Below are 25,583 nucleotides of genomic sequence, written 5' to 3' on the forward strand. Positions count from 1 at the left end.
ATAATTTGTGCTCAGCATTTATTTGGTACACGAGGAGATGACAGTCCTAGCCAACAGACTATTCCTCATCCAGTATCCAAGCCAGTTCCACAAAGCAACATGTGCTATTGCTACAATACATTCTGCCATTACCTAGCCTTTTCCCTTTATGTGCTACCCCTGGGTGATCTTATTCAGTCTCATGGCCTTCAGTATCATATGTATGCTGATGAGTTATATTTTTCAACCCCAGAATTCTTCTGAGATACCAACATCGTATTATAACATGTCTTTTGGACATTTTGGCCTGGATGCTTCATCGGCGTCTAAAACTTAATATGGCAAAGACAGAATTGTTCATCTTTCCTCCTAAGCCCTCTTTGCAATTTACGTTGTCCATCACTGTTAACAACATCCCTCTCTATCCTGTAGAGGAAGCACATAATCTTGGTTTCATTTTTGAATCTTCTCTTTCTTGTGTTCCCCTTATTAAGGCTGTAGCAAAGTCCTGCCGTTTTGTCCTCTATAATATTGCTAGAATCAGACTTTTTTGTCTGTCTCCTCTGCTAAGATGTTAGTTCATGCTTTAATTATTTCTCGCCTTGACTACTGTAATCTTCTTTTGACGGGTCTTCCATGAACTTGTGTTAGTCCTCCAAGGTCATTTATGTGGCCCATTGTTTTGACTATTTTACTCCACTTTTGAAGTCCCTTCATTGGCTTCCTATTTATTTCAGGATTCAGTACAAGCTTCTTGTTTTAACTTTTAAAGCTTTACACAATCTAGCTCCTCTTTATCTCTCAGTTCTCATTATAACCCTGCTCAGGATCTCCACTTCTCAAACTCTGTGCTTCTTACCTGTCCCGGGGTTATTTGCTCATTAACTCAACTTTCTCTTGCTGCTCTGTATTCCTGGAATTGCCTTCTGGAGCACTTGCGGACTGCTACTACAATTTCAGGTTTTAAGTCTTCTCTAAAAACCTTCCTTTTTTCCAAAGCTTTTGGAATTTCGGCCTAGATTTTTTATTTTTTTATCATTTGTATGCATAGAGTATGTATATTTGCACTCCTCGCTTTGTCCTCTATTTGTTTCCCCTCCCTTCCTTTGTTGTCCTTATTTTATTTTGACTGTACACCTTTCTGGCAGGGACTGGTTTTTATTGTTTTATTTTATGTACAGTGCCATGCATTTGATGGCTCTATAAAAATAAATGATGACAATAATAATAGTCTTTACAATTAAAAAGCAGTAATAGGCAAATATGAATTGCTTACAGATGGACCAGTCAAAACATGCTTCTACAACCCTCTGCAACACCTCTATTTCCTCCATATCCTGTGCTCTTTTATGGCTAAGACTGTACTTGTATGGCTAAGACCCTCTCCTGGGTGTTAAGGCAGCTGCAGGGAGAGGGAAAAGAACCAGCACTGGGAAGAAGGAGAAAAGGTAAGAAACAGGAAAAGCTTAGAGAGGAACAGGTGAAATCATACTTGTGAGCTTATCATATTACTTGCATGCAAACTGGTACATACAATTTGACATCTTATTTATTACAAAAATGGTACGGGGAAAGAAGATTCTTACTTATCTGGGATCTCTGAGAAGATTTCAATCACCCATTTTTCCAGAGTATCCAAGGTTTCTAGGGAAGGAGAGAAAAAAGAAGCTCAATGCCCAACCCTCTGAAGAAGAAAAGCTGGAGAACCTGTTCATTCTCTAATTATTTTATGGATGAAGAACCTGTTGATCAACCAATTAGAGCAGGGTGCAAACATTATAAAGCCTGTAGGCTCAATTCTCTCAGTATACCTAAATTGCATATGCATTTCACACTTGGATTACATTATGGGATGTGGCTGTACCAGTACATGTTTCCTACAACAGACAATGAAAGCCTAGGTGGCAGCTGCGAACATTAAACATCTGCATTCTTCCAATCTCCTGAGCATGTCAGATCAGTTAAAACCTATACAAGACAAAATTCGGGTTAGCATACGTGGCATGATATGGGCCCCACCTGAACACTATCTGAAACAGCCTCCATATGACAACTCTTTGCCAAGTAGGATGCCATCACTGCTGGTCATTCCTATCAGATGCTGGTGGCAGCATGGAGACATTCCATGTGCTATCAGCCGCATACATAAGCATTTTAAAAAAGAGCTGTAAATCTATAGCTTGGCCCTTTGGGGAAAGCTGGAATGAGAGGGGCAAGCTTTTCCTCTTTACTGAGAAAAAAACATCACATAATGTCAGTAATGGCAAACTGAGAAAATTCACATCCCTAGTCTGTGTGCCAAATGATACACAAACAGTTCACATTACATAAGAAGAGCCCTGCTGGATCATGCCAAAGGCCCATCTGGTCCAGTATTCTGTTCTCACAGTGGCCAACCAGATGTCCATGGGAAGCCCACAAGCTTTCATAGACTAGAAATTCAGAAAACAAGGATATGATTTATCCAATATAGCGTACTTCATTTGGACTAATTAAGACCAAAAATTAAGTACTGCAGCTAATGAAACCTATATGAACAACAGGATCCAAACGCAAGCCTCTTTTTAAAAAGGTGACTAGACGCCCAAGATCCCCGTAGGGAAAACCTGTCTTCTGTAATTGAAAAAGGACACCTCTTTCATCAAGGTAAGTTTCAAGTTTATCTTGAAAGTTTAAGTTTCAAATACAGAAGTGGAAGATAGCAAGCATTTAGCCAGATACATCCAGATATTTCCTGAGTTACAATGCAATCCTAGGCATGACCAATCAGAAATTTATTTATTTATTTATTTTATTAAATTTATATACCGCCCCATAGCCGAAGCTCTCTGGGCGGTTCACAACAGTCATACATCAAATACAATAAACCACATATTTAGACAATTTAAAACAACTTTAAAATTTTTAAATTCTTAAAAAAGTTAAAAAACAATTTTAACACATAGACTGGGAGAAGAGGAGTTTTAACCCGGCGCCGAAAAGATAATAATGTTGGCACCAGGCGTACCTCATCAGGAAGATTGTTCCATAATTCGGGGGCCACCACTGAAAAGGCCCTTTTTCTTGTTGATACCCTCCGAGCTTCCCTATGAGTAGGCACCCGGAGGAGGGTCTTCGATGTTGAGCGTAGTGTACGGGTAGGTTCATATCGGGAGAGGCGTTCCATCAGGTATTGCGGTCCCGAGCCGTATAAGGCTTTATAGGTTAACACCAGCACTTTGAACCGGGCCCGGAAACATATAGGCAGCCAATGCAAGCGGGCCAGAATCGGTGTTATATGTTCGAACCGCCGGGTCCCTGTTATCAATCTGGCCGCTGCATTCTGCACGAGCTGCAGTTTCCGAACCGTCTTCAAAGGCAGCCCCACGTAGAGTGCATTGCAGTAATCTAATTTAGAGGTTACCAGACCATGAACAACTGAAGCGAGGTTCTCTCTGTCCAGATAGGGACGTAGCTGGGCCACCATCCGAAGTTGGTAAAAAGCACTCCGTGCCACCGAGGCTACCTGTGCCTCGAGTGACAGGGATGGTTCTAAAAGAACTCCCAAGCTACGAACCTGCTCCTTCAGGGGGAGTGCAACCCCATCCAGAATGGGTCGAACATCCGCCATCCGGTCAGGAGAACCGCCCACTAACAGCATCTCAGTCTTGTCTGGATTGAGCCTCAATTTGTTAGCTCTCATCCAGTCCATTGTCACAGCCAGGCATTGGTTCAGCACATTGACAGCCTCACCTGAAAAAGATGAAAAGGAGAAGTAGAGCTGCGTGTCATCAGCATACTGATGGCAACGCACTCCAAAACTTCTGATGACCGCACCCAGCGGCTTCATGTAGATATTAAAAAGCATGGGGGACAGAACTGACCCCTGCGGAACTCCATACTGGAGGGCCCAGGATGTCGAGGAATGCTCCCCCAAAACTACCCTCTGGAGACGGCCCGCCAAGTAGGAGCGGAACCACTGCCAAGCAGTGCCGCCAACTCCCAAATCAGCAAGTCTCCCCAGAAGGATACCATGGTCGATGGTATCAAAAGCCGCTGAGAGATCAAGGAGAATCAGCAGAGTCACACTCCCCCTTTCTTTCTCCCGACAAAGGTCATCATACAGGGCGACCAAGGCTGTCTCCGTACCAAAACCAGGCCTGAAACCCGACTGAAATGGATCCAGATAATCGGTCTCATCCAATAAGTCCTACTGAATTCAATGGGGATTACTCTCAGGTAACTGCATACAAGATTTCAATCTTATTCATGCTTACCTGAGAATAAGCCCCTGTGTATTCAGGACTTACTTCTGGGTGGAAATACTCAGGATTATGAATGTCTCTACGGCACAAGTGACTGCAGAAGAGTTTGTATAGCTTTTCTCAAGACAAATATCAATGCAGTGTATCACAGTTTACGTATCTAGCTTCAAATTAAGAGACATTACCTTTAGACTGAACAACTAAAGTCATATAGTGAGCAGAGTAATAGCGCTGCCAGAATTCTCTCAGCCTGGTGTAAGTATCAATGTCATTTTGCCTTGGCTCATGTTTCAGTGTGTCGGCATTGCCTGTAAGTGATGTTTAAAACAAAGATTGCTTATTCTTAAAACATTCTTCTTGAAATATGTAGCAAAAGTCACGGGAAAAGAATCCTGCATAGACAAAGTAATGTCCAGATATTTTGTCTAGTTTGAGGCTAGCTGGAATCTTCTTAGCTTAGCTCTATTCCTGTCATCCCACACCCCATCCTTGTTGCTAACCCTCATTTCTTCCTCTACCACCTGCCAGAAAAATAGATTTCAAGCAGCAGGAGAAAAAGGTCTCCCCCTCATCTCACTATCCTTCCTTTTGCCTGCGTGCCCACTAAGTGCCTTGCTTCCTCCCTGCCCGCTGCTTGGAACAAATTGTGCAGAACATCACTACATAAGCGAGTATGACTCCAAGAGAACTGGTATGAGAGGGGACAGGAAATCTCCCACATACAAGGCACAGGATAATCTGTGCACAAACAGCTTGTGGCAAACAAAGTTGTGCCATCTTCTCAGGGTATTGCACTAGGCTGGCCACAGGTTTGTGTGTTCTACATCATCGTACAAGACCAAATAGGTTCCCTACATCACGGATGGCTAGCCTGCGGGCCACATCTGGTCCAACAAGCCACAGAAAGTGGTCTGCCAGCCCTCATAATCAGGAAATAAAGTGCTCTGCATGATCTTTAGACAGCCATCTCTAAAGAGGAGGCAGAGTTTTTATCTCCCAATCTCAACGCTGAGATTGGAAGAAAAAAAACCTTTTGCCTGCTCTTTAGAGATCCTCTTTAAAGACCAAATGATGCTAGAGCATTCCTTGCCAAGCTAATCAAGAGCATAACTCAGGGTATCAAACATTTTAAAATGACCACTTTTAAAATTCTCACATTTTTAATTCTTGTATTGTTAACATGATCAAGAATAACATATATTATGGGCTGGATCCAGACTAAGTAAACGGCGCTTAACTGAATTCAATGAGACTTGAGTAATAATTAATGTGTCCCAATGATTTCAGCTGGAGCTATGTTCAACTAATTTGGGCTGCAGTGACCACCTCTCAGGCTATTTACCTACAGGCCTGTTGTGAGGATAAAACAGGGAAGTGGAGAAAGATGTATGCCACCTTGAGATACTTGGAAAAGGTGGAATATAAATAACAACAACAACAATAAAAAAGGATTATACTATTAGTCTGGATCCAGATCTATGGGTTGAATCGTTAGATACCATCAATGCAAGGATTTATGCTTGTGCGACAGAACTCCCCCCCTCCCCTTGCACACTCTCTAAATCTGTTCTGTGGGTTCCCTCAACCCTCTGGAGATTTGAAGCGGGCGTGGCATGTGCATGTGGAAGGGAGTTCACTTGCGCAAGCAGATATTCTTGCAATAACACAATGATGATTTAGTGTCATACTGGATAAAACCGAATGTATTTAGAGGGTCGCATTATTATTATTATTATTATTATTATTATATCCTGCCCTTGGAAATGCAGAGGGAGAGAAAGGAAGCAGGGCCGTTAGCCATCTGCCTTTGGCTCAACTGTCACCTAGTAGCCATTTCATCAGATGAAAAGGAGCACTACTCAACTGACTCAGATCAGAGACCAGTTCCCTCTGAACAATTTCCATCTCAGTTTGGCTGTTACAAGAACTCTGCCACTTTAGGAACTGATACCTGAGTATTCTTTTTAACTCTTCATCCCTTTTTCTTTTGTGTTATCTCTTTTAGACTGTACACTTGAAGGCAGGGACTATCTGGCTTTTTATTGATCCGCAAGGTAAAGAATACCTACCCCAAAAGAACTTCTTCATGGGATGGCCAGACTGGGCAAGACTTCCAAATAACATCTCTCTTCGGTTTGCATCAGAGGGCCTTGCAAGCTGATATTCTGTTAAAAAAAAATTCAGAGTCAAAGCAATACAGGCCTTCAACACAGCTTTCACTATAGGAATATGATAAAGCCATGTACATGAAAGCATTCATTTGCTCAAAACAACAAGAACCTATCAGAAGGACTACTACTGAAACTATTTAACCAAACCTACTGTTTATTCGCATGGCTCATGTGTTTACTTTTACATCTGGGAAAACTGAAAATCAGTAAAGGGCCCTGATACAAAGGGCCCTGTAGATCAGGAATTCCCAAACTGTGGTCTGTGGCCCACCAGTAGTCCATGAGCTTTGGTCCATGGAGTGTTTATTAAAACACAATTTTAAAAATCATGTAGCATCTAGTACAGTACATTACAAGTGCCACAGCAGACCAAAAAATCATTAGAAGGTCCACCAAGACCCTCAGCAATTTTAAGTGGCCCATGAGAAAAACGTTTAGGAATCACTGCTGTAAATGCAGATTTACTGGCCAAAGAAACAGTCAGGAGGGTTAGCTTTGACGATGCAAGCTGTATGTTTGAAGCAATGTGCAGAACCAACCCAACCACAATTCCAGCAACGTGCTGCCCTAACTGCCTAATGTGTTTTTACCATATACGCTACCCTTCAGAATGCGTTAAGACCCAATCCCGAGTACAACTGGTAAGCAGAAGCTAACTTCTGTATGGAAAATGCCCTTACTGGATTGATATTCAGGTCTTTACAGCACCTGCTTCTAGTCAAATTAAGTGATGAGATGAGGGATTTTTCCTTTCTGCATTTTGAATTGGATATATGCAATAAGAATTCATCCTTCATCGATCCCTTGTAACAGAACCACATTGCTTTTACCTAAGGAGTTCTTTTGAAGTTCAAATGAATTTCTGAAAAAAAGATTGTCAAGTGCTTTGCTGTACTAGCAGTTGGTTATTTATTAGAAATGTAAGTTCCCCTGTAAATTCTTGAAAACTATAGAAGGCATCTTATTCATTCAACAGCCTTTCTTGGCCCATGAGCAAAGCATAGAAACTGTTGCCAGGACCACACACACAAGCACACAACAGAATACTTCTTTCAAGTCTAATTTCAGCAGGAGCAAGGGACCCCATGGGTGCCAGGGAAGGCCACTGTGGGTACATGTGCAGGTACCACATTGGCAACTCTTGGGTTAGAAAAGGCATGCATAAATGTACTGCTTCATGAAAGGATGTTAGCATCACTTTTCTGCCAAATAAATTTGTTTTTTAAAAGCTAAACATAAAGTGACAAGAGAAGTCAGGATTCTTACCACTATCCACTGCCTCAACTTCCCGATCAATTGCATCCCGGATCATTAAAGGGTGAATAAAAAACTGTGCCCACCTGAAGCAGAAAAATGTTGCAAACTTTTATTTTCCTAGCAGTCTGGGAGCCTTGCACAGAAATTAATTTTCAAATATACAAGTGTTGTAATTTACAATATTTTCCATGTCCCACTTTAGGAATAACAGCAAATAAACTGTTTTTCTAGTGTCCGAGTTTAAACTTCTTTCTGTATCTGAAGCCAAGGCTTAAAACACCTCTAAATATATTTTTATGTCCAACACAAATTGTGCTATGGTGAGTATAACTGTCTTGGCTATCTCTTGTAATAAAAATTAACAATAGTATGAATTCCTTTTTGAATGGCTATGCCTTAATGTTCAGTGAATTATCTTTCCCTCCCAAAAAACAAACTCTTGAGGCCAATGAACCACAAAGATCTCACTCCTCAGTACAATTGTGCCCTATCAAACTAATTACTTTGAACATCCCTTTTTATACAAGTCTTCTACTTCAATTAAGCAAATGTTTTCCAAGCATTTACCTTAAGAGCGGTATTCTACTAATACTTCCCATCAGCGCAAGGATTACCGCTAGTGCAGCAGGACTTTCCTCCTCCCACACCTCCCCCGAATCTGCTCCAGAAGTTGCGGGAATCGCTAGAACAGATTTAGGAGGAGAGGGGGGAAAGAGGGAGAATGTTCCATTGCGCAAGCAAAAATCCTTGCGCTGGCAGAACTACTCACTTAGTGCTGTACTGACACAACCCTGTGTGTTATAAAAGTTTGGTAGTACCAGACAGTCATACTCAGAGCAGACCCACTGAAATCAAGAGAAAGTTAGTCATGACTAAGGCTGCAATCCTAACTATGTCTACTCAAAAGTAAGTCTCCTTGAATTCAATGGGGCTTACTCGCAGATAGAATTACAGCCTAACTTACAACCATTGACTTCAATGGGTCTACTCCAGATATAAGCTGGAAACCACCCAAAGTCGCATATTCTCAAAAGACCCTATTCACTAGAATATTTACAATGCTTTTTTTCAGCAGTTGCTTGAAAGCTGAAAAAAAATAATCAAATACAGCACCAACAGCTGAAATAGGAAGAAGTATCACTCCCATTATAAATTTAACTTTTGGTTTACAATAATCAAAATACCTATCAAGAGCTTCCTTGAAATATTTCCTCTGTACATCAAATTGGAATACTGTCCGTTCACAGTCTGTTGATGCATTGTCACTGCCTCCATGTTTCTTCAGAAATGCATCAAATCCATTCTCATCTGGATATTTTGAACTGCCCATAAAAACCACTAGGACAAAAACATATGAATGCCACAGGAACAAGTAAGGATTTACACAATCACCCCAACCATAATTTTATCCGATTCATTTATTTCATTTATGAACTGCTGCCTATGAAGCATCTTAAAGCGATTTCACAATACAATAAAATATGTATCAAACAATTGCCTATATAAAAACAGTTAAAATGATATATAAAAACAATCAGTATCCAATACTGATACTGACTGGAATAAAAATCCTAAATGTAAGGTGGAACTTTTCTACCAATTCATGGAGATACATGGAACATTTCAAAATGAAGTTATTTTTATGCCCTCTTTGCATTATTATCAAGCAATGTTGAAAATCAGGTATCAGAGGATCAAATTAAAATGTAATTCCCTAACACATATTCCAGATCAGACTAACCCTGTGATTTCTAAGGCCCGTTTTATCAAAAACAATATACTCAAGTTTGCAAAATGATAAGTAGATGGTGGGTTGCTATATTCACTGTAAAAATCAGGACTATTTTCAAGTCACTTGAGGATCAAAATTTTGTTCCATGTTTTGTAACATTTAAAAGCAGAATACCGTTATCAGAAAATCATAATGCTAATGAAACTTTTTTTTAAAAATGATTCCAAAATAGGCCAGTATACAGTTGTGTTGATTTCTCAGACTAGATTCCGAATATGTATTGTCCAAGAATGACCTGTAAGCTAATCCAATAATAAAGGGCTTTACTTGCAACCACAAATATTAAACACCATGACAGGATGATTATGATTAGTCATGAGATTTACTGAAATGGTATTCCATGCCTGGCCTAAGAAAGGCTTCCTTAAAGCAAACTGAAGTAGACTGCCATGCTATAAACTTAACCCAGCCTAACTGAATTTTTCTTGGTATAGAAAATACTTAATAGAAATGTACAAATATCAAAATCCAGGACTCGTCCAGGATTATCTTTCACCACCTTAAGGAACATAGAAGTAAACTATAGCAAAATCTCTTCATTTGTTCAATCTAGGAAGCACATTTTCACATATGTAGCAATGCACAGGCACAGCTGAGGGGTAGGAAGCGTTTTTGGAATGGAGCCTCCGCAGGGCCAGTTCCCAAACCTGACCATGCAGGTGGGGAGGAGCCCCCCCCCCCATGAAGGGAGGCCGAGTGGTGGAAGAAGGGCAGGTGGGCAGACAGGCAGAAGGGCAGCCTCCTTGTAGGGCATCTTCTGAACTGACGGAATTCCCCACTACAAGATGGGGCTGGAAGGGCCCAGAGGGAGCAGGGGGAGAGTTGAGGAAGGGGCTTGGCGGTTGCCCCTTATGGGTCATGCCCTCCCCTCCCCGGAGGCAGCCTCCAGCCTTGGGGGCATTCTACCTGTGAATCCCAAATAAGAGGCGGGGGAGGGCTCTTGCCTTCACACTTTTTGTGGGCTTCCTCAGACCTCTAGGCTACCCCCGCTGTGGGAAGGCACACACTGCACTTGGTGAGGAGGAAACCCCTCCCTCCCAGCCTTTGTTGTTGTTGATTGTTATGTTTTTACAGTGTGTTTTCTTTGTTATTTGTTAAGTCGCTTGGGGGTATCAAGCAACTAATAAATAAAATAAATAATATGTATAGACTGTGCAACTAAAATATCTTTCTCCAAAATGAGAGAAAACCATGTCACCCTAGAGATAGGAACTCCATATATAGTGCAATCCTGTACATATCTACTCAGAAGTAAGCACCACTGAGTTCAGGTAAGTGAGAAACAGCAGGTTTCTACCCAGAGAGATATGCATGCACACCCTGCATCTGTGCCCAAATTCATTTATTTACATGGTATTTGACTTTTGGGAGTGTGTAAAGGATTAGACCACTGACAAACTGCTTTTCTGAGATCAGCAGAACTAAAAAGACAGCTTCTGGTTTTAAAGATCTCTACTGCTATTCTAGCAACATACCATAACTAATTTTGCAAATACGCAAACAGGAAAATAATACAGCTGAAGTGCTGATGTTCAAGGTTCTGTGTCAAAAACCTCCAAGGGTACAAAACTACAGAGCATCTAATTTTTGCTAAAACATAGAAAGGTAACATTTAACCAAAAAACATACTATGTTCCAGAAAATGTGCCAACCCAGGCAGATCTTCAGGGTCAGAGAAACTGCCAACAGCAATACAAAGTGCAGCTGCAGACTGGAAAAAAAAACACAGCATTTTAAGGAAAACATTGCCATCTTATGTATAGAACGACCAAATTCCCCACTACATAATGATTTTGCAAGGGATCACCAAAAGTGGTAAAACCACTGTTCAATTCTATCAAAGACAAAAAGGAGTATGAATGCTAGAATTGCGGAAGGTGACCAAAATACCTAGATAACACAGACACAAAAGTAATGTTCTCTTTACCAGAGCCCAAAAAGTTTGCCTCCACTGCAATGATGAAGTAGTCCTGGATATGGGGCAGGGAACAGAGGACCACTGGGGTATTTCATTCTCTTGCAACCCTGCCTGCTGTCTGATAAGCATAACTGGAATATTGTTTGCTACAGCTGAAGCATTACTGTAGTCTTGGTAAGTTACAGAACTGCCTACCTAATGAAATCAAGCTGGCACCGTTTGTAATGAGTTTTAGGTGCCAACTTATTTAAACAAGTCTTCTTATGAAAATGATTTATTGTGTTTATAACCTTGTCAGAGGACCTACTCTGTACTTGTTATGCTGCTTTGGTTTTAACTGAGATTTTGTACACCACATAGATGTATTTTTATATGAGTTTGCAGTATAGAGATGTATAACATATATATCATAAAATAATAAAAGTCGCAAGGTGCTTTTTTTGTCCCGAGCCACACCATCATGGCCACTCATGATCATTATTCAATCCAAAGCATACCTGCTTCTCTGTACAATTCCTCTTCCTTGTCTCCTCTTTCTCTCCTAGCTCTTCTAATTCACTGTCAGGGTCATCAAGATCCTCATCATATCCACCACATTCATCATCATATCCCTCTTGGTCATCTTCTATTTCTGCTCCAGAATCGTCATCTTCATCAGTGCCTTCCTCAGAGTCATCCTCATCCTCTCCCTCCGAGAACACTATGCAAGGGCTACCATCCAGGTTATTCAAGTCCGAAATCAGCAATGCACATAAGCCATTTTGTAGTTTGATGTACCTAAAAAGTTACAGGTATATCATTGAGATGTTGACCTTTTCCATTGGTTCCATGACACCACAAACACAAAAATTAAAATGGAGCATTCCGGTATTTGCCATAGGTACTCTGAGTCCATTTGTTCAAGTCTAAGAGTGGCATCATGATAAACTTAAGTCTATTCACTTCAGTTGCCTACTTCTGGGGAAGCTTAATGTTCTTATGATTGAAATGTCTCCTACCCTGTATTGTTGTTATCTTAATTTATATTGTTATATTGTATTTTATTGTATTGTATTTTGCTGCATTTTACTATATGTACGTCGTCTAGAGTGGCCATCGGCCAGATAGGCGACACATAAATTAAATTTTATTATTATTATTATTATTAATTAGTCTGCTACCACCTAGAAGATTTGCTAAATAGTAATTCTTTCCTTTTTAAAAATAATTTCTCACAGTTAATCAAATATGCATTTACATTAGCTATTACACTGTAAGACCAGATAATATATATTTATTTTATTTTATTATCATATTTATCCCTCATCTTTCCTCCAAGGAGCTCAAGGAGGCATACACATTTCTCTCCATTTTATCCTCACAACAACCCTGTGAGGTAGGTTAGGCTGAGAGAGAGTGACTGGGCCACGGTTACCCAGTGGGCTTCATGGCTGAGTGGGGATTTGAACTCTGGTCTCCCAGCTCCTATGAAGAAAGTACCCTATATTAGGACACCTGATATAGAAAGCATAACAATTAAAAAGCTAGAAATAATACTTGGGGAGTGGAAGACAAGGGGTAAGACCAGCCAGATGGACAACCAGCAACCTGCAGGCCACATCCGTCTGGTTGGACAGACAGCTAGCAGCCTCCCACATCTCAACTGGTTGGATTCTGAAGGAGAGTTGCATTACTGCTTCTTTCAGAGAAGATGCTTCTCTCATTTCTTGAGAGGGGTGCCTCTAAGATAAGGAAGAAGGTAAAGTTTTGCACTCATGATTCAGCACAGGCAAAAGTGGTGGGGGCCAGGAGAGAGTCATATACAATCCTTAGTAGCCCTTTGGTTATTAAATCAAACTAGTTATTACTCTAATCCCCGATGGAAGGAAGACAGGGCTTCCACCACAGATATGCAGCTAAAGAACTGTGCTCCTCTGTTCATCCACACAGAATCATGGCTAATCGCAGCTTTCAATCTAGTACCAGAAATTCAGGCTAGTCCTTTTCTATCTCTACAGCAGGTGCCCTCCCTAAGGCAAATTAGATGCAATATTCATGTTCATAGTCAAGATCCTAAGAGGTTATCAAGATGATGATCATTTCTCAAGCACCCAAAATAAGGTGGTGTATAATATATGATAATTGATTAAAATCATGTCCAGCTGAGAAATGATTCTCCTTGAGAACTTCAACTACTCCTGCAATTCTCAAATCAAAGGTACTATGTCAAGTCTATACATAATTCGGAGCACAGGAAGACATACTGCTGTTCCCCACCTTAAAAATAAAAAAGGCTGGTGATGTGCACTCCATCACACAGCAGGACATGGACAGCCTACAAATAAGATACTTTAGAGAGCAGAAAATAACTAGTCTCAATGGCCAGCTAAAATCTCAAAGCAATGCCTAAAGATTAGCTGCTGAAGGGACAGGCGAACAATGTGAGAAACTAATATGGTCTTTTCATGAAAGTCATCTCTTTGCAGGCTAAGCAGTGCTGTTAACCTGAATGGGAACAGTGGGTAATCTCATGGAAGAGTTATTGACTAGCGTGACCACCATATACATGGCTGCACCAAAACAGTATATTCGATACCCAGCTCTGGTGACATTTTATTTTTGGGGGGTGGGGTTTGCTTCACATGTGTTGTACATTGTAACATATATTACTCATTTTAACACACATTTATCTGTGTGGCAGATATATTAAAAAAACAGATATACATCAATTACAAAAACTCCACAGAACTATAACTGGCCCTAGCTTCCCACAGTGCACCTGGGATTTCTATAATCAGTGAAGCATTGTCAGTTCCCAAGAAATCAAAACACTTAAGAATCAATCTCTTCATATTACAGAACAAGTAAGAGTCTATCTGCAGGAGAGGACCTGCTGAAGCATTTCACATTACTGAGGCACATGGCTGTACGGTGGCCAGATCAAAACCAGTAATACTGAATACTGAAAAGTGCTCAGTGTGGGACTACTCATAAGGAAGTGTTTGTTAATGTACCCAACCCATTGATTAAAACAGCCTCTTTTTTTGGCAGGAAAGATGCCTATGTATATTACCTGTGAATATGCCCCAAAGAACACATTGAGTCTTACTTCCAATTAAACATAAACAAGATCACACTGAAGGATGACTATTTGCATCCCACCATTTCTCTAAGAAGCTCACAGAACTATACTTGGAGCTTTATCCCATTTTGTTCTCAAAACTACCATGTGGGTTGAGAGTGACTTGTCTAAACTCACTCTGTGTTTTTGATGCTTGAGCAAGTAACTGGACCCAGATCTCCCTGGCCAAATCTAACACTCTCCTCTAACACTTCCTCTCTATAAGGAGCATCCATCAAGTACTGTGAAAGTGGAATCCTGGGATTGGGCCCTCACAGGAGGTAACTAAACCAGGGTGGTGAGGCCACTTTAAGAACACAGAAGTCTGCCTTATGCCAAGTCAGACCATAGGTCCATTTAGCTCAATACCTGCCTACACTGACTGGCAGTGGCTTGCCAGGGTTTCAAGCAAGGATCTCACCCTGCCCTGCCTAGAGATTTCAGAGACTGAACCTGGGGCCTTCTGCATGTAAAGTTATGGTCCTTCCCTAACATCAATCAGCCCAAAGTCCATCTAACCCAGTACTCTGTCACACTGAACAGATGCCTTTGGAAAACCCAAAAGCTAGGTCCTGTTGTTCCATTCGCCCCTTGCAACTGGGATTCAGAGATACATTGCTTCTGAACATGGAGGCGCCATTATGGTTAACAGCCACTGCTAGATTCATGTAGGATAGGTCTAACCAGCACCCCATCCATCTAGTTAGCAGCCAAAATGATAGCCATTAGCTTACATGGCTTTAAAAAGGCAATATATAAATTCGTTTTCCCTCTCTCTATGAAAGTGCATTCCACCCAGGAAAGCAACTTCCCTTCTCTGGATGCTAAATGCAAACCAAAGCTCCCCAACCCCCTCTGTCGGCCTCCTTCCCAAGCTGAAAAAGAAGAGGAATAAACTCAGGTGGTCATTAGCACAAGAAACCTTTAACGTACCTCATTAAAGCGACATTAAATTTAACCTAAATTAAAGCCCTTCCCCTCCCCCAACCCCACACCTTCGCCTACTCACCTGTACTGCTTGGGATCGCTGGGAGACTTGACAATCTCCGGATCTCCCACATTGCGGCTGGGTTCGCAGGAGGCAGCTGTATCACCAGCGGCGGCTGCATTGCCTCCTTCCGCTTCAGTCTCCTCCTGGGTGGCGCCGGCTTTGGCCCCACGGCTGCTCTCCAAGTCCTCAGGCTGATCGGGGCCGCAACTGAGCAAGGCCTTGGCCCGGCCAGGCATGGCTGTCACGGGAACTGGGGCGGAGCTGCACACGGGAGGCCCAATAAGGATCGCTCGGGGTCCGGTCTGATGGCCACCCCCGCCGGCACGATCACGGCTAATGAGGGCTCGCCCCGCTCCAAGGCACTTCGCCACCAAGCTCGCGCGCGACAACACGAAGGCTACCCTCAGCATGCACCACGGGCCAACCTCCGACCCAGCCACTCCAGCCCTCAGCCGCAGGCCGGTGCTAAGAACGGAAACCCCTCTCTCAGCCAATCAGGGGCCAGCTCAGCATCCACGCGCCTTACACCAGCAAATCCTAGGCTTTACCGGCATTACTTGGCTCTGATAGGGTACAATGAGCCTGAGGAGGTGGGAATGGAGCAAACCATTGGTGTTAAAAAATAGAGGGGGAAAAGATTTGGTTCTGGATAAAAGAGGGGCCGGGCTGTGCAGGGCAGGGGGCAGGGCAGAGAAATGAAATGGGCTATTATAGCATAGAGTTTTCTTTACTTAAAGTCTATCCCCTCCTTCCAAACTGAATTTTGAGGATTGCCTTGGTTGATAAGTGCCTTCTGAAGATGAGTTCTCCTGGATGGGTTCAACTAGCTCTCACTCAGGGAAAAGTAGCCAATGAAATGGAAATGGTCTGCCTTCAAGTCGGTTCCGATTTATGGCGACCCTACAAATAGGGTTTTCATGGTAAGTGGTATTTAGAGGTGGTTTACGATTACCTTCTTGAGATGCTGAGAGGCAGTGACTGGTGCAAGGTCACCCAGTGAGCTTCATGGCTGTGTGGGGATTCGAACCCTTCTCTCTGAGACCGTAGTCCAACACCTTAACTACTACACCACACAAAAGTAGGCTAATAATCTGATACAGGTGCCTACACCGGATGCGTAATATTCACTACACTATAACGTCTGGGAGGTGGAAACAATGATTTCATGACTTGAACTAGAGTATATAAGGAGCAGAAGGGGAGCTGCCAGAAGCTAAAGGGGGATATGGTTGTTCAAAGGGTAGCTATGTGGTGGTGTAAATGGTTTAAAGCAGTTGGCCCTGTTTTTAAAATTCAGGTGACTCGCATGGAATCTATTGTTTGACTGATTTTCTAAGATTAAGAAACAACACCCCCATAGAGTCTATATCTGAATAATAATCTTCACTTTCAACCTATTAACTGATTGTGTTAAGAAGGCAAATTTGGAAGGAAGCATATAATAGCATCCAAGATGCATTTGTCATCTAGACACAGACTTTTAACATACAGAACTGGGCTGATTTTGAGAAGACTGGGCAGCAGTCTGCCTGCCAATACTTTCAATGATGCCTGCAAAAGGTCTCAGTAAATTTCTGTTTGCACTGGCTTAGTCTCTCCTACACTGAGCACACCCACATTTTATTGGATGGTGTGACTGGACACCTACCCTCCCTTCCATTGTGAATAGAGGAGAGGGGCAAAGAGCTTCTCTCTCTGCGGTAAGTAGTGGCTAATGCAGGTGTCCTTTTCTGTTGATGGGGGCATCCCTACACCGCTTTGTGGTCTAGTTTCTTTTTCTGCTCTTTTAGATGTGGCAGCCATTTTATGTTATGTCATGGCCCCATGGCAACCATTTTGTGATTGGCACCCACAGAACTTTCTCAAAATTCCAAATGTGCCCATGGGTCCAAAAAGGTTGGCAGCCTCTGCTGCAAACCCACACACCTAACCTAATTTTCTTCTCTTGCCAAGTTTCATTTACTCATACTCTTCCCTCACTACCACACCTATGCTTTCTATTTTTACCTTCCAGACTCCTCCTCGCTAGACCCTTCATTCTTTTTCTTTGTACTCTATTTGTTATGGAACACTTAAGAATTGGTATATTGTCCTTGTCTTTATGGCACCTACTGAAGAACTTCCTCTTTTAACAAGCCTTTTAAGTGGAGACCTTTATCCCAGTCTGCATCTGTATTGGAATTGTTTTAAGATTTTGCTTTTGTTTTTAAGATGTCTGTATTGTCCTATTGTGTGTTGTTTGCATCCCTGGGCTTCTTTGGGAGGAAGGGCAGGTAATAAATGTAATAAATAATTCTTATAATACATTTAAAGCACATTACTTCTTTCAGGATTCTTTAAGGGAAGCCATGTGATTTAAATGTCCTTAAATGTATGGTGTATATGCGGTCACATTCTCTCAGACTAACCTACTTCACAGGATTGTGAGGATAAAATGGCGTATGGGAGAATCATGTATGCGACCTTGAGGTTCTTGGAGGAAAGATGGGATATAAATGTAATGATAAATAAATGAAATAGTGTGCCTTGAATAAGATTTAATGTACTTTCCTTAGTATCATTAAAGTCTTGTAAACTCTGCCCTTGTATCTCGCATTCATTTCAGCGTGGCTAAGCTGTGGCCCTCCAGATGTTGTTAGACTCCCAAGTTCCATCAGCCCCAGGAAGCATAGCCAATGTTAGGGATGATGGGAGATGAAGTCCAACAATATCTGAAGGGCCACAAGTTACTCAGTAGGCCCAAACTATATCATATTGAAAAATCTTTTAATCTTTTAAGTCTTACATGAAAACATACAACAGCAAAATAAAGTAGTGTGCACTGATTAGAGTGCTTAGCAGATGGAACAATATTGGCCTGAGCTGATTTAATGATTACTGATATAGTGTGAAGTACATTGAACAACCTAACATGGTAACATCATAACCAATTTAACATGGTAATAATAAGCATTATCTTTATAACTTTGTTTACTCTGCCTATCAATAGCAAACCCTAAGAAGAAAAGTTCCTGCTAAATATTATGACCAGAGAATGGTTCAGCTGTACATTTTGAAGATTTCTCTTATTTGGGTGAGTTATTTGTGTTTATGAGCACTCTAAATTAATACTCAAACAGATCACACACAGTGACTAAATAACAGCTTTTATTTTGTCATTGTCTTATTAGGAACATTATGTACACTTGAAGCATTACACAGACAGTGCCTCCTAAACACCAAATCACAAATGCACAAGAAAATAGAACTTTCTCATTATAATTAAGACAAATTCAAATTCTCTACTAAAAGCATTTTAACTTACTATCACAATATTCCTACAGTGACAAAGTGCAGTTTGTGTGTGAGCATTAATAGTGCAATCCTATACAGTAGGGCCCCGCTTTACAGCGCTTCGCTTTACAGCGCTTCGCTAATACAGCAGTCTCAATTAGACGCAATTAGACTAAAGCCCCACTCATACGGCGCTTGTTCTGCTTTTACGGTGGTTTTCGGTCTTCACGCACCATTCTATTCAATGGGTTCCGCTTTACAGCGGTTTTCGCTTTACAGCGGGGGTCTGCAACGTAACCCGCCATATGAGTGGGCCTTACTGTACGTCTATTCAGAGTAGACGTATGAACTCATAATTCATTGAGTTATGTGGGTTTGCGGTCTTAATGTAACTGCAGGATTGTCAGGGGCAACTTTCAAATGCTTGATTCTGCAGATTGCAAATAATTGGTTCCTGAGCTTAGCTGACCTGGCTGAGGGTAGAGGATACGGACAGAAAAATTAAAGTGTGTCATTTTCAGTGGTCCTAATGATTTTGTTGTATATTTGTAATATTGTGGTTTTTAGTTGTACACCACTTGAATGGTATAGAAATGGTCTTAAATAAATAATATGTACATGTTCTGATTAACTGAAAATTAATTCACAAAAGCTTGTGCCATGAGAAATTCGTTAGTATTTAAGGTGCCACAGGACTCTTTATTTCAGCCTTTTCCAGTTGCATACGTCTGTCTGCTTTTTCTTTTCTTGTTTTATTGTGAACTAATGTACTTCCACAAGTGCAAAACGTTAAACAAGAAACAGAATGCAGACAGTCTCTGTGGAGCAATTCATCCACAAATTTGTTGAATGGCATTGGGAGTTGGTCACTCTCAACCTTGCTGCGCAATTGCAACCAAAAGGTGTTCCATGCACATAACAGTGTTTTTCAAACACTGCTTTGGGGGGGGGATGCCCAGATCACTTTTTCTTGATGTTAGTTGCACTTTGCTGTCTTACAGGTATTCTGAAAATATGCATCTTTACCATGCCCCCCTTTACTTCTGGCACACGCTAATCTGAGTGGCATGGCTGCTATAGTATGGAATGATTGAGCACAAAGGCCTTTGCTTCAATGAAAAGAGTTGATTTAAATGATTTCCCGGAGTGTTCTAACACAGGAAGCTGCCTTTTACCAATTCAGACCATTGGTATATCTAGCTGGTATTGTCTACACTGACCGGCAACAGCTCTCTGGGGTTTTAGACATGAAGTCTTTCCCAGCCCTACCTGGAGATCCTGGGGACTGAATCTGGAGGTTTCTGCACACAAACCAGGTTCACTGAGCTACAGCTCTTCCCTATACAATTCCTTATTAAGTTAGAGACCAGTTGCTGACACAAAGAATGTTGCCTCCCCTTTTGAAGAATCTGTCCTCCTTTTTGTCAGAAAATTCAAACTATACCATAGCTATCTCTTAACAGTGGCTTCTAGTTCACAGGTGCTGAAGTGAATTTGGATCAGGATTACCTAGCTAACAGCAATACTATGGTAAAATCAAGAACCATTTAGAAATATGTGACAGACTATATAAAATATTTTAACCATAGCATAACTTTTCACTGGAACACAAGCTGCGTTGCACTGTTTTGGGGACATTAAGCAAATATATCCAGCTCTACCAAAACTGAAACATAACTCTTTTTAAAGGCGGTTATGTGATTAAACACTGTTTCTGACCCCCTCCTGAACTTTTTTAGAGATTTTGAGGCACTAACAGGAACATTTCTGCTGCAATGGAGGTGGGTTGTATGTGAGACGCACATTCTTCCCAGGAGTAGTTCTAGAAGCATCTGAATCCATGCTCTCCGACATCTTTTCACAGATGATGTCCACCAGGCGCTCAAAGACCTGCCTCACGTTGATGTTCTCCTTGGCACTAGCTTCAAAATAATCAAATCCTGTTTTTTATTTTTTTAAAAGTAACAAAACAATATCTGGTTATCCCAAAATTGCTTCTCATGTTACACTGGGCTTAAATTATCTATTCATTGTCATAAATATTTGGGGGATTTAAAAAAAATTATATCTTAAGTTCAGAACAGTTAAGGAGGTTTTATGAAAAGCAATCCTGTATAAATCATTCTCTAGTTGTCTGTAAACATAGATACTTTATGTTTTATTCAGTTTTTAAAAGGACAGTTAAAGAGGTTTGAAATAGTCTTGCATCATCTGAACTTAGCACAGCTGTAAGGAAAAAATATTGTTTAAATTATTATATAACTTTGGGGGTCCTCAAGCTAGACAGGCTACTCCATGGTATACTAACCTTAAGTCCTGCATGGACTGTTCCCCCACTAGAAACCCAGTCCACAAATGTGTGTTAAAATTTACAAAGTAGGTGTGCATATTCAAGATCATCTTGATAGTAAAGGCATTATTAACATGTGTTGTAATTCTGAAATGCAACCTCATGGTCCACCTAAGAATCCCAGCAACAAGTAAGTGGTCTATCAATGGACCATTACCTACCTTATGTGCCCACCCCTGCAAATGGGAAAGATGTAAGGCCTTCATGAGCATCAGAAAAACCTGAGAGGACACTTTGTGCAACAGCTTGTCATATGTATGATAAACATATAAAGGCCAGTTAAGTATTGTTGCACACCACCCCAATCTCCGAGCAGCGTGAGACTTCCAGGGGTGCCAGCACTTACCCAGGTTTGGTTTCCAGAGTCAGGGTTTGGTCAGCAGAGCCCAATGTGTCTTTATGATATATGGTTTAATTACATATATTCACAGCCTGAGTATAAGATGGAGGGGTTCTCTGCCTTAGCAGTCTATCAGATCTTGCTCCCTATCACCCATAGCTTTGGGGGTTCAGACATAGATAACAGATCTCTCTGTCTTTTCAGCTTCACCCCAAGACGGGACTAAAAACACACAAACTCCTCCTTGGCTCCAGGATGGGAGGGCAGAGGGCCTCTCTCCTCAAAACAGTTCCAGTAGCAACAGGATCTCTCCTGGCCACATCCCTTTGGATATGCAGATCCAAACTCAGTGAGCCCATTAACTCCCATAATGACTTGGCTAAACTATTAGATTAACAGAGGAAACTAGTCTGACTAGAGGAGCAGGTTTCTTCCTTTGCAGATTGTATTTCTTACAGACACACAATTATAAGCTGGAAAGGGTCTTCCAGATATTATCCAAACCTACCCCCACAATCCTGTAACAGTATCTTTTGGTACATTAGGTGTACCTAATGCACCCTTCTGTCTGCAGAAACCCTGGACAAATGTTTAACATGACAGGATACTAGTATAGGAATGGGGAACCTCTGGTCCTCCAGTTGTTCCTGGACTATAACCCCCATCACCCCAGACCATTTGCTATCCTGGCTGGGGCTGATGGGAGTTGGAATCCAACAACTTCTAGAGCAGGAGTAGACGACAACCAGTAACCCTCCTGCCTGTAACCCTTGTTTTCTCCCATAGAAATCAATGGGTGTCTTGTATAGAAGACAGTATATATAGCCCCTCATAGGAATGCTAATTGCCAGTTATGGCTAGTACACCAGCTACGGTATCTTCTGGACAGGAATGACTTAGCCACTGTATTCCATGCCCTGGTAACCTCCAGATTAGACTTTATAATGTGCTGTGTGTGGGGCTGCCCTTGAAGAGAGGCTGGGGGCTATAACTGGTACAAAATGCAGCAGCCTCGTATATCTGTCAGGCATAATGCCTGTCCTGAAGCAAGTACAGTGGTTGCCTATTCATTTCCAGGCCCAATTCCAGGTATTTATCTTTGTATTTAAAGCCCTAAAGGCCTTGGGCTCCAAATACCTGCAAGAGCACCATATGTGCCAGTCAGGACATTACAATCTGCAAAAGAGGCTCTCCTTATGGTGCCATCTCCCTTGGGGTTTTTTTTGGGGGGGGTGGATTATGGGAGAGCCTTTGTGATGTCCCCAAAACTGTGGAGCTCCCTCCCTACAGTGGTATTATCAGGTGCCATCTCTCTATAGCTTCTCTTCTGCTTGGCCTTTGATAGTTGAACTGTTGTTGCTACTGCCCCATATGTCACCTGGTTTAGCTGATAAGTATTGTATGATATGGTATGGTATTTTGGGGTGAGGTTGCTTTTATTCTGTTCTGTGGTACTGCATTTTTTCTTCCCCCAACTTAAAAAAAAATTATTAATAATTTTAACACATCAAATATTAAATGCACAACTCTACTCACACATTAAAAAAATTATAATATCAAATCTTTCTGTGTGTGAGACAGATATATCCAGTCATAGTCAGTAATTAATAATCAATACAGTGCTGACAGCATGCTCTTACCATATGGAGAAGTATTAAATTAGTCATTATCCATATTATATCTGTTTTTATATGTTCAATCAACAGGAGTCATTTCTAATTCCCCTCCCCCAGATGGTACCCACCCTGGGACTGTATGGTATAGGGCAGGTAACAAAATAAATAAAAAATATGCATGTCACTAGTGAGAGATCTCCAGAAACTAGCCTGCCATTCTGAGCTCCTTCAGGAGGAAGGGTGGGAAATAAATCGAATGAATGAATGATACAAAAGGTAGAGACACACTTACTGTTGTGCTGGTTCCAGTGTGTCTCCACCTCTCTTTTCTGAAAACGGGGGCACACCATGCTAGTCAAACCCTGCTCTGTTTTACTTTAAAACCTGGTGGAATCAGCTTGAGTGTGTGTGGGTTTTTTAATTCGCTTCAAAGAGATTTTGCAACTGATTGGCAGATAAACTCATTCCCCCTCCACGTGTGGCCAATGAAAATGATTTGCCATAGGCGACTAGTGTGCTCACAGCCAACGAAAGAGACAATCGGAGCAAATACATGAGGTACTGACGTTTTTGAAGAAAGAGATTACAACAACTGCTAACAAGTTTTAACCCTTACAAAGAACTTTTAAATATTGCTCTCTTATAATGTCTGGGACTGGGTCTAGACTCTAGGTAGAGCCAGAAGAGTACATAACATTGGGGACACATTTATGATATATAGACATTTATACAAAAAGTCAACACACTTAAAACTCAAGCTTTCCAGCTCAGTAATCACAAGATATTAATGAAGTCATAGATGGGGACCAGCAAAAATTGGGAACAAAGTTTGATTGTGGTTGCTCACTTTGAACAGTGTTGAGAAGCAAAGATTAAGAAGCAAAGATTTGGATGTTGAAAATTGAGTTCAACATGAGAGGTTTTAATAAAACTACGGATTAAAGAATTTCCATAAACACACTGATAACTCTTCTACTAAACAAGCAATTATTTGCACACCAGAGCTGTATGGAATGTTCTTAATTTGACATGTGATATATTGCATGATGTTCTCAAATATCTGAGAAGGTACATAACGAAGGGTCAGAATAAAAACCACTGCAGAGAAACCATGTGCAGCATTAACTGCCATGACAAATTGAATGTTGGACAGTATACTGATTAGCGTGCCAAATATTAGGAAATAAACACAGAACAAGGACTGAATTGAAATCCATGCATAAGATTATTAACAAGGCTGCTTCATCAGACCAGATGTTCCAAGTGAACAATCAGTGTTAACATTCTAACAAATGAAAAGCTAAGTGAGGAAAATAATATCTTATGTCTGCTGGCATATCTCAATTCCTGGCTACAGTACAACTCAGAGCGTCCCTCAGTGGTGGCAGCAGAGAGACAGCAGATGCTTCCAGACAAGTGTTTATTGTGGTATTGGTATTGCAAGCTTTTCACATGCCCACATGAAGTAGTCAGCATGAAAATGCCAGCTTATTACCCCAGGCCCAATCCAGATTTATCTGTTCCATTGAAAATCCAACACATTTTTAAAAGTAGTTGCTGGGTGACCTGCTTGTGATATCTAAATGAACTATTTGTGTTAATTTGGGCCCTGCTAGGCTTGCATACCCAGCAATTATAGTAAGTTTAATGTGCTCAGTAGAATAGCCATGTTGGATTAAGATGGATGATACTATGTCATGTCTGTTATTTTTGTGTAAACTACTTGGACCTTTCTGCACATGTTTGCTGCTTTCAGTGCTACTACTTGAGACCTTGGCATCGTGATAAGAGTCACAGCAAACAGCCATGGAGCCAAAACAATAGTGAGAACATCAGATGTTTTTGCAAGCCAGTGCTATCCATTCTGGGAGGTGTTAGTTCTTTTGGGGTCTTGCCAGGGGGTTGTATGGTTTTTCTTCTTCTTTCTTGCTGATTGCTACCTGCCCTGCTTTGTGTGGTTCACCCAGCTGAAGGCCAAAGGCTTGGGCACTATGAATTTTATTGAGCTAATATGCTAGGAAATTTAGAACTGTTTTAAAACTAGATGGGCTGGAGGGAGTTAGGAGGTGACGATGTTATTTACTCAGATCGATTGTTTTGTCCATGCTGTTTATTATGTAGTTTATATCACATTGCTTTAAGTTGCTTTAAAATCTCATATGTAATTTGTTTTCTTCTCTATAAGTTAATCTTTGTGCAATAATAAACTGACTGATTTGTTCCAGTCACAGTCTTATCTGTGGTTAAGCCTTACTCCCTTTCCCACTGGGTTGCTCCTGAACAAATTTGAACCTTGATTGGAGGGCCTAATGAATGTTAGTGCATTGGTAAGGATTTGGCATGGTATGCACTGCCTTTGAGTGGCTCCCAAAATTAACTGTTTGTTGAGATACTAAACTTCTGTCTGAAAGCACCTAGTAATTAGAGTGTCAGGGTAAGACTTTGGAGACCATCTCTTGGTCCTGAAGCTTACTTGTTGACCTTGGGTAAGGCACTCTTGACAACCCTGAGAGGATAAAACAAGGCATGGGGTCACACACCACAATAAACAT

General features: G+C 41.3%; 2 protein-coding genes and 1 long non-coding RNA gene across 4 annotated transcripts in view; 1 reads left to right on the top strand and 2 right to left on the bottom strand.

Moving 5' to 3' along the window:
* NRDC (nardilysin convertase) overlaps positions 1-15,969 on the bottom strand; it is a 49,530-nt gene extending 33,561 nt beyond the window's left edge. Inside the window, exons 1-8 of the mRNA XM_061632958.1 lie at positions 15,471-15,969; positions 11,859-12,138; positions 11,073-11,154; positions 8,836-8,989; positions 7,661-7,734; positions 6,293-6,388; positions 4,409-4,531; positions 1,566-1,623 (exon numbers count right to left, since the gene is read on the bottom strand). Of these exons, the coding sequence (XP_061488942.1) occupies positions 1,566-1,623; positions 4,409-4,531; positions 6,293-6,388; positions 7,661-7,734; positions 8,836-8,989; positions 11,073-11,154; positions 11,859-12,138; positions 15,471-15,862 (1,259 nt within the window). The 5' untranslated portion in view covers positions 15,863-15,969. The remainder of the gene's footprint in view (positions 1-1,565; positions 1,624-4,408; positions 4,532-6,292; positions 6,389-7,660; positions 7,735-8,835; positions 8,990-11,072; positions 11,155-11,858; positions 12,139-15,470) is intronic.
* Positions 15,970-16,130: 161 nt separating this feature from the next.
* Positions 16,131-25,308, top strand: LOC133387692 (uncharacterized). Its single transcript, XR_009763540.1, has 3 exons — positions 16,131-16,372; positions 18,442-18,525; positions 20,590-25,308. It is a non-coding gene; the product is annotated as an uncharacterized LOC133387692 (long non-coding RNA).
* The window catches only part of RAB3B (RAB3B, member RAS oncogene family), a 130,859-nt gene continuing 123,795 nt past the window's right edge, over positions 18,520-25,583 (bottom strand). For both annotated transcript variants that reach the window (XM_061632980.1, XM_061632981.1), the window contains exon 5: positions 18,520-20,665. In XM_061632980.1, coding sequence (XP_061488964.1) covers positions 20,478-20,665 — 188 coding nt within the window. In that variant the 3' untranslated portion in view covers positions 18,520-20,477. The remainder of the gene's footprint in view (positions 20,666-25,583) is intronic.

The sequence above is a fragment of the Rhineura floridana genome, chromosome 6 (assembly GCF_030035675.1).
Source record: "Rhineura floridana isolate rRhiFlo1 chromosome 6, rRhiFlo1.hap2, whole genome shotgun sequence".
In the NCBI taxonomy this organism is placed as follows: Eukaryota; Metazoa; Chordata; class Lepidosauria; order Squamata; family Rhineuridae; genus Rhineura; species Rhineura floridana.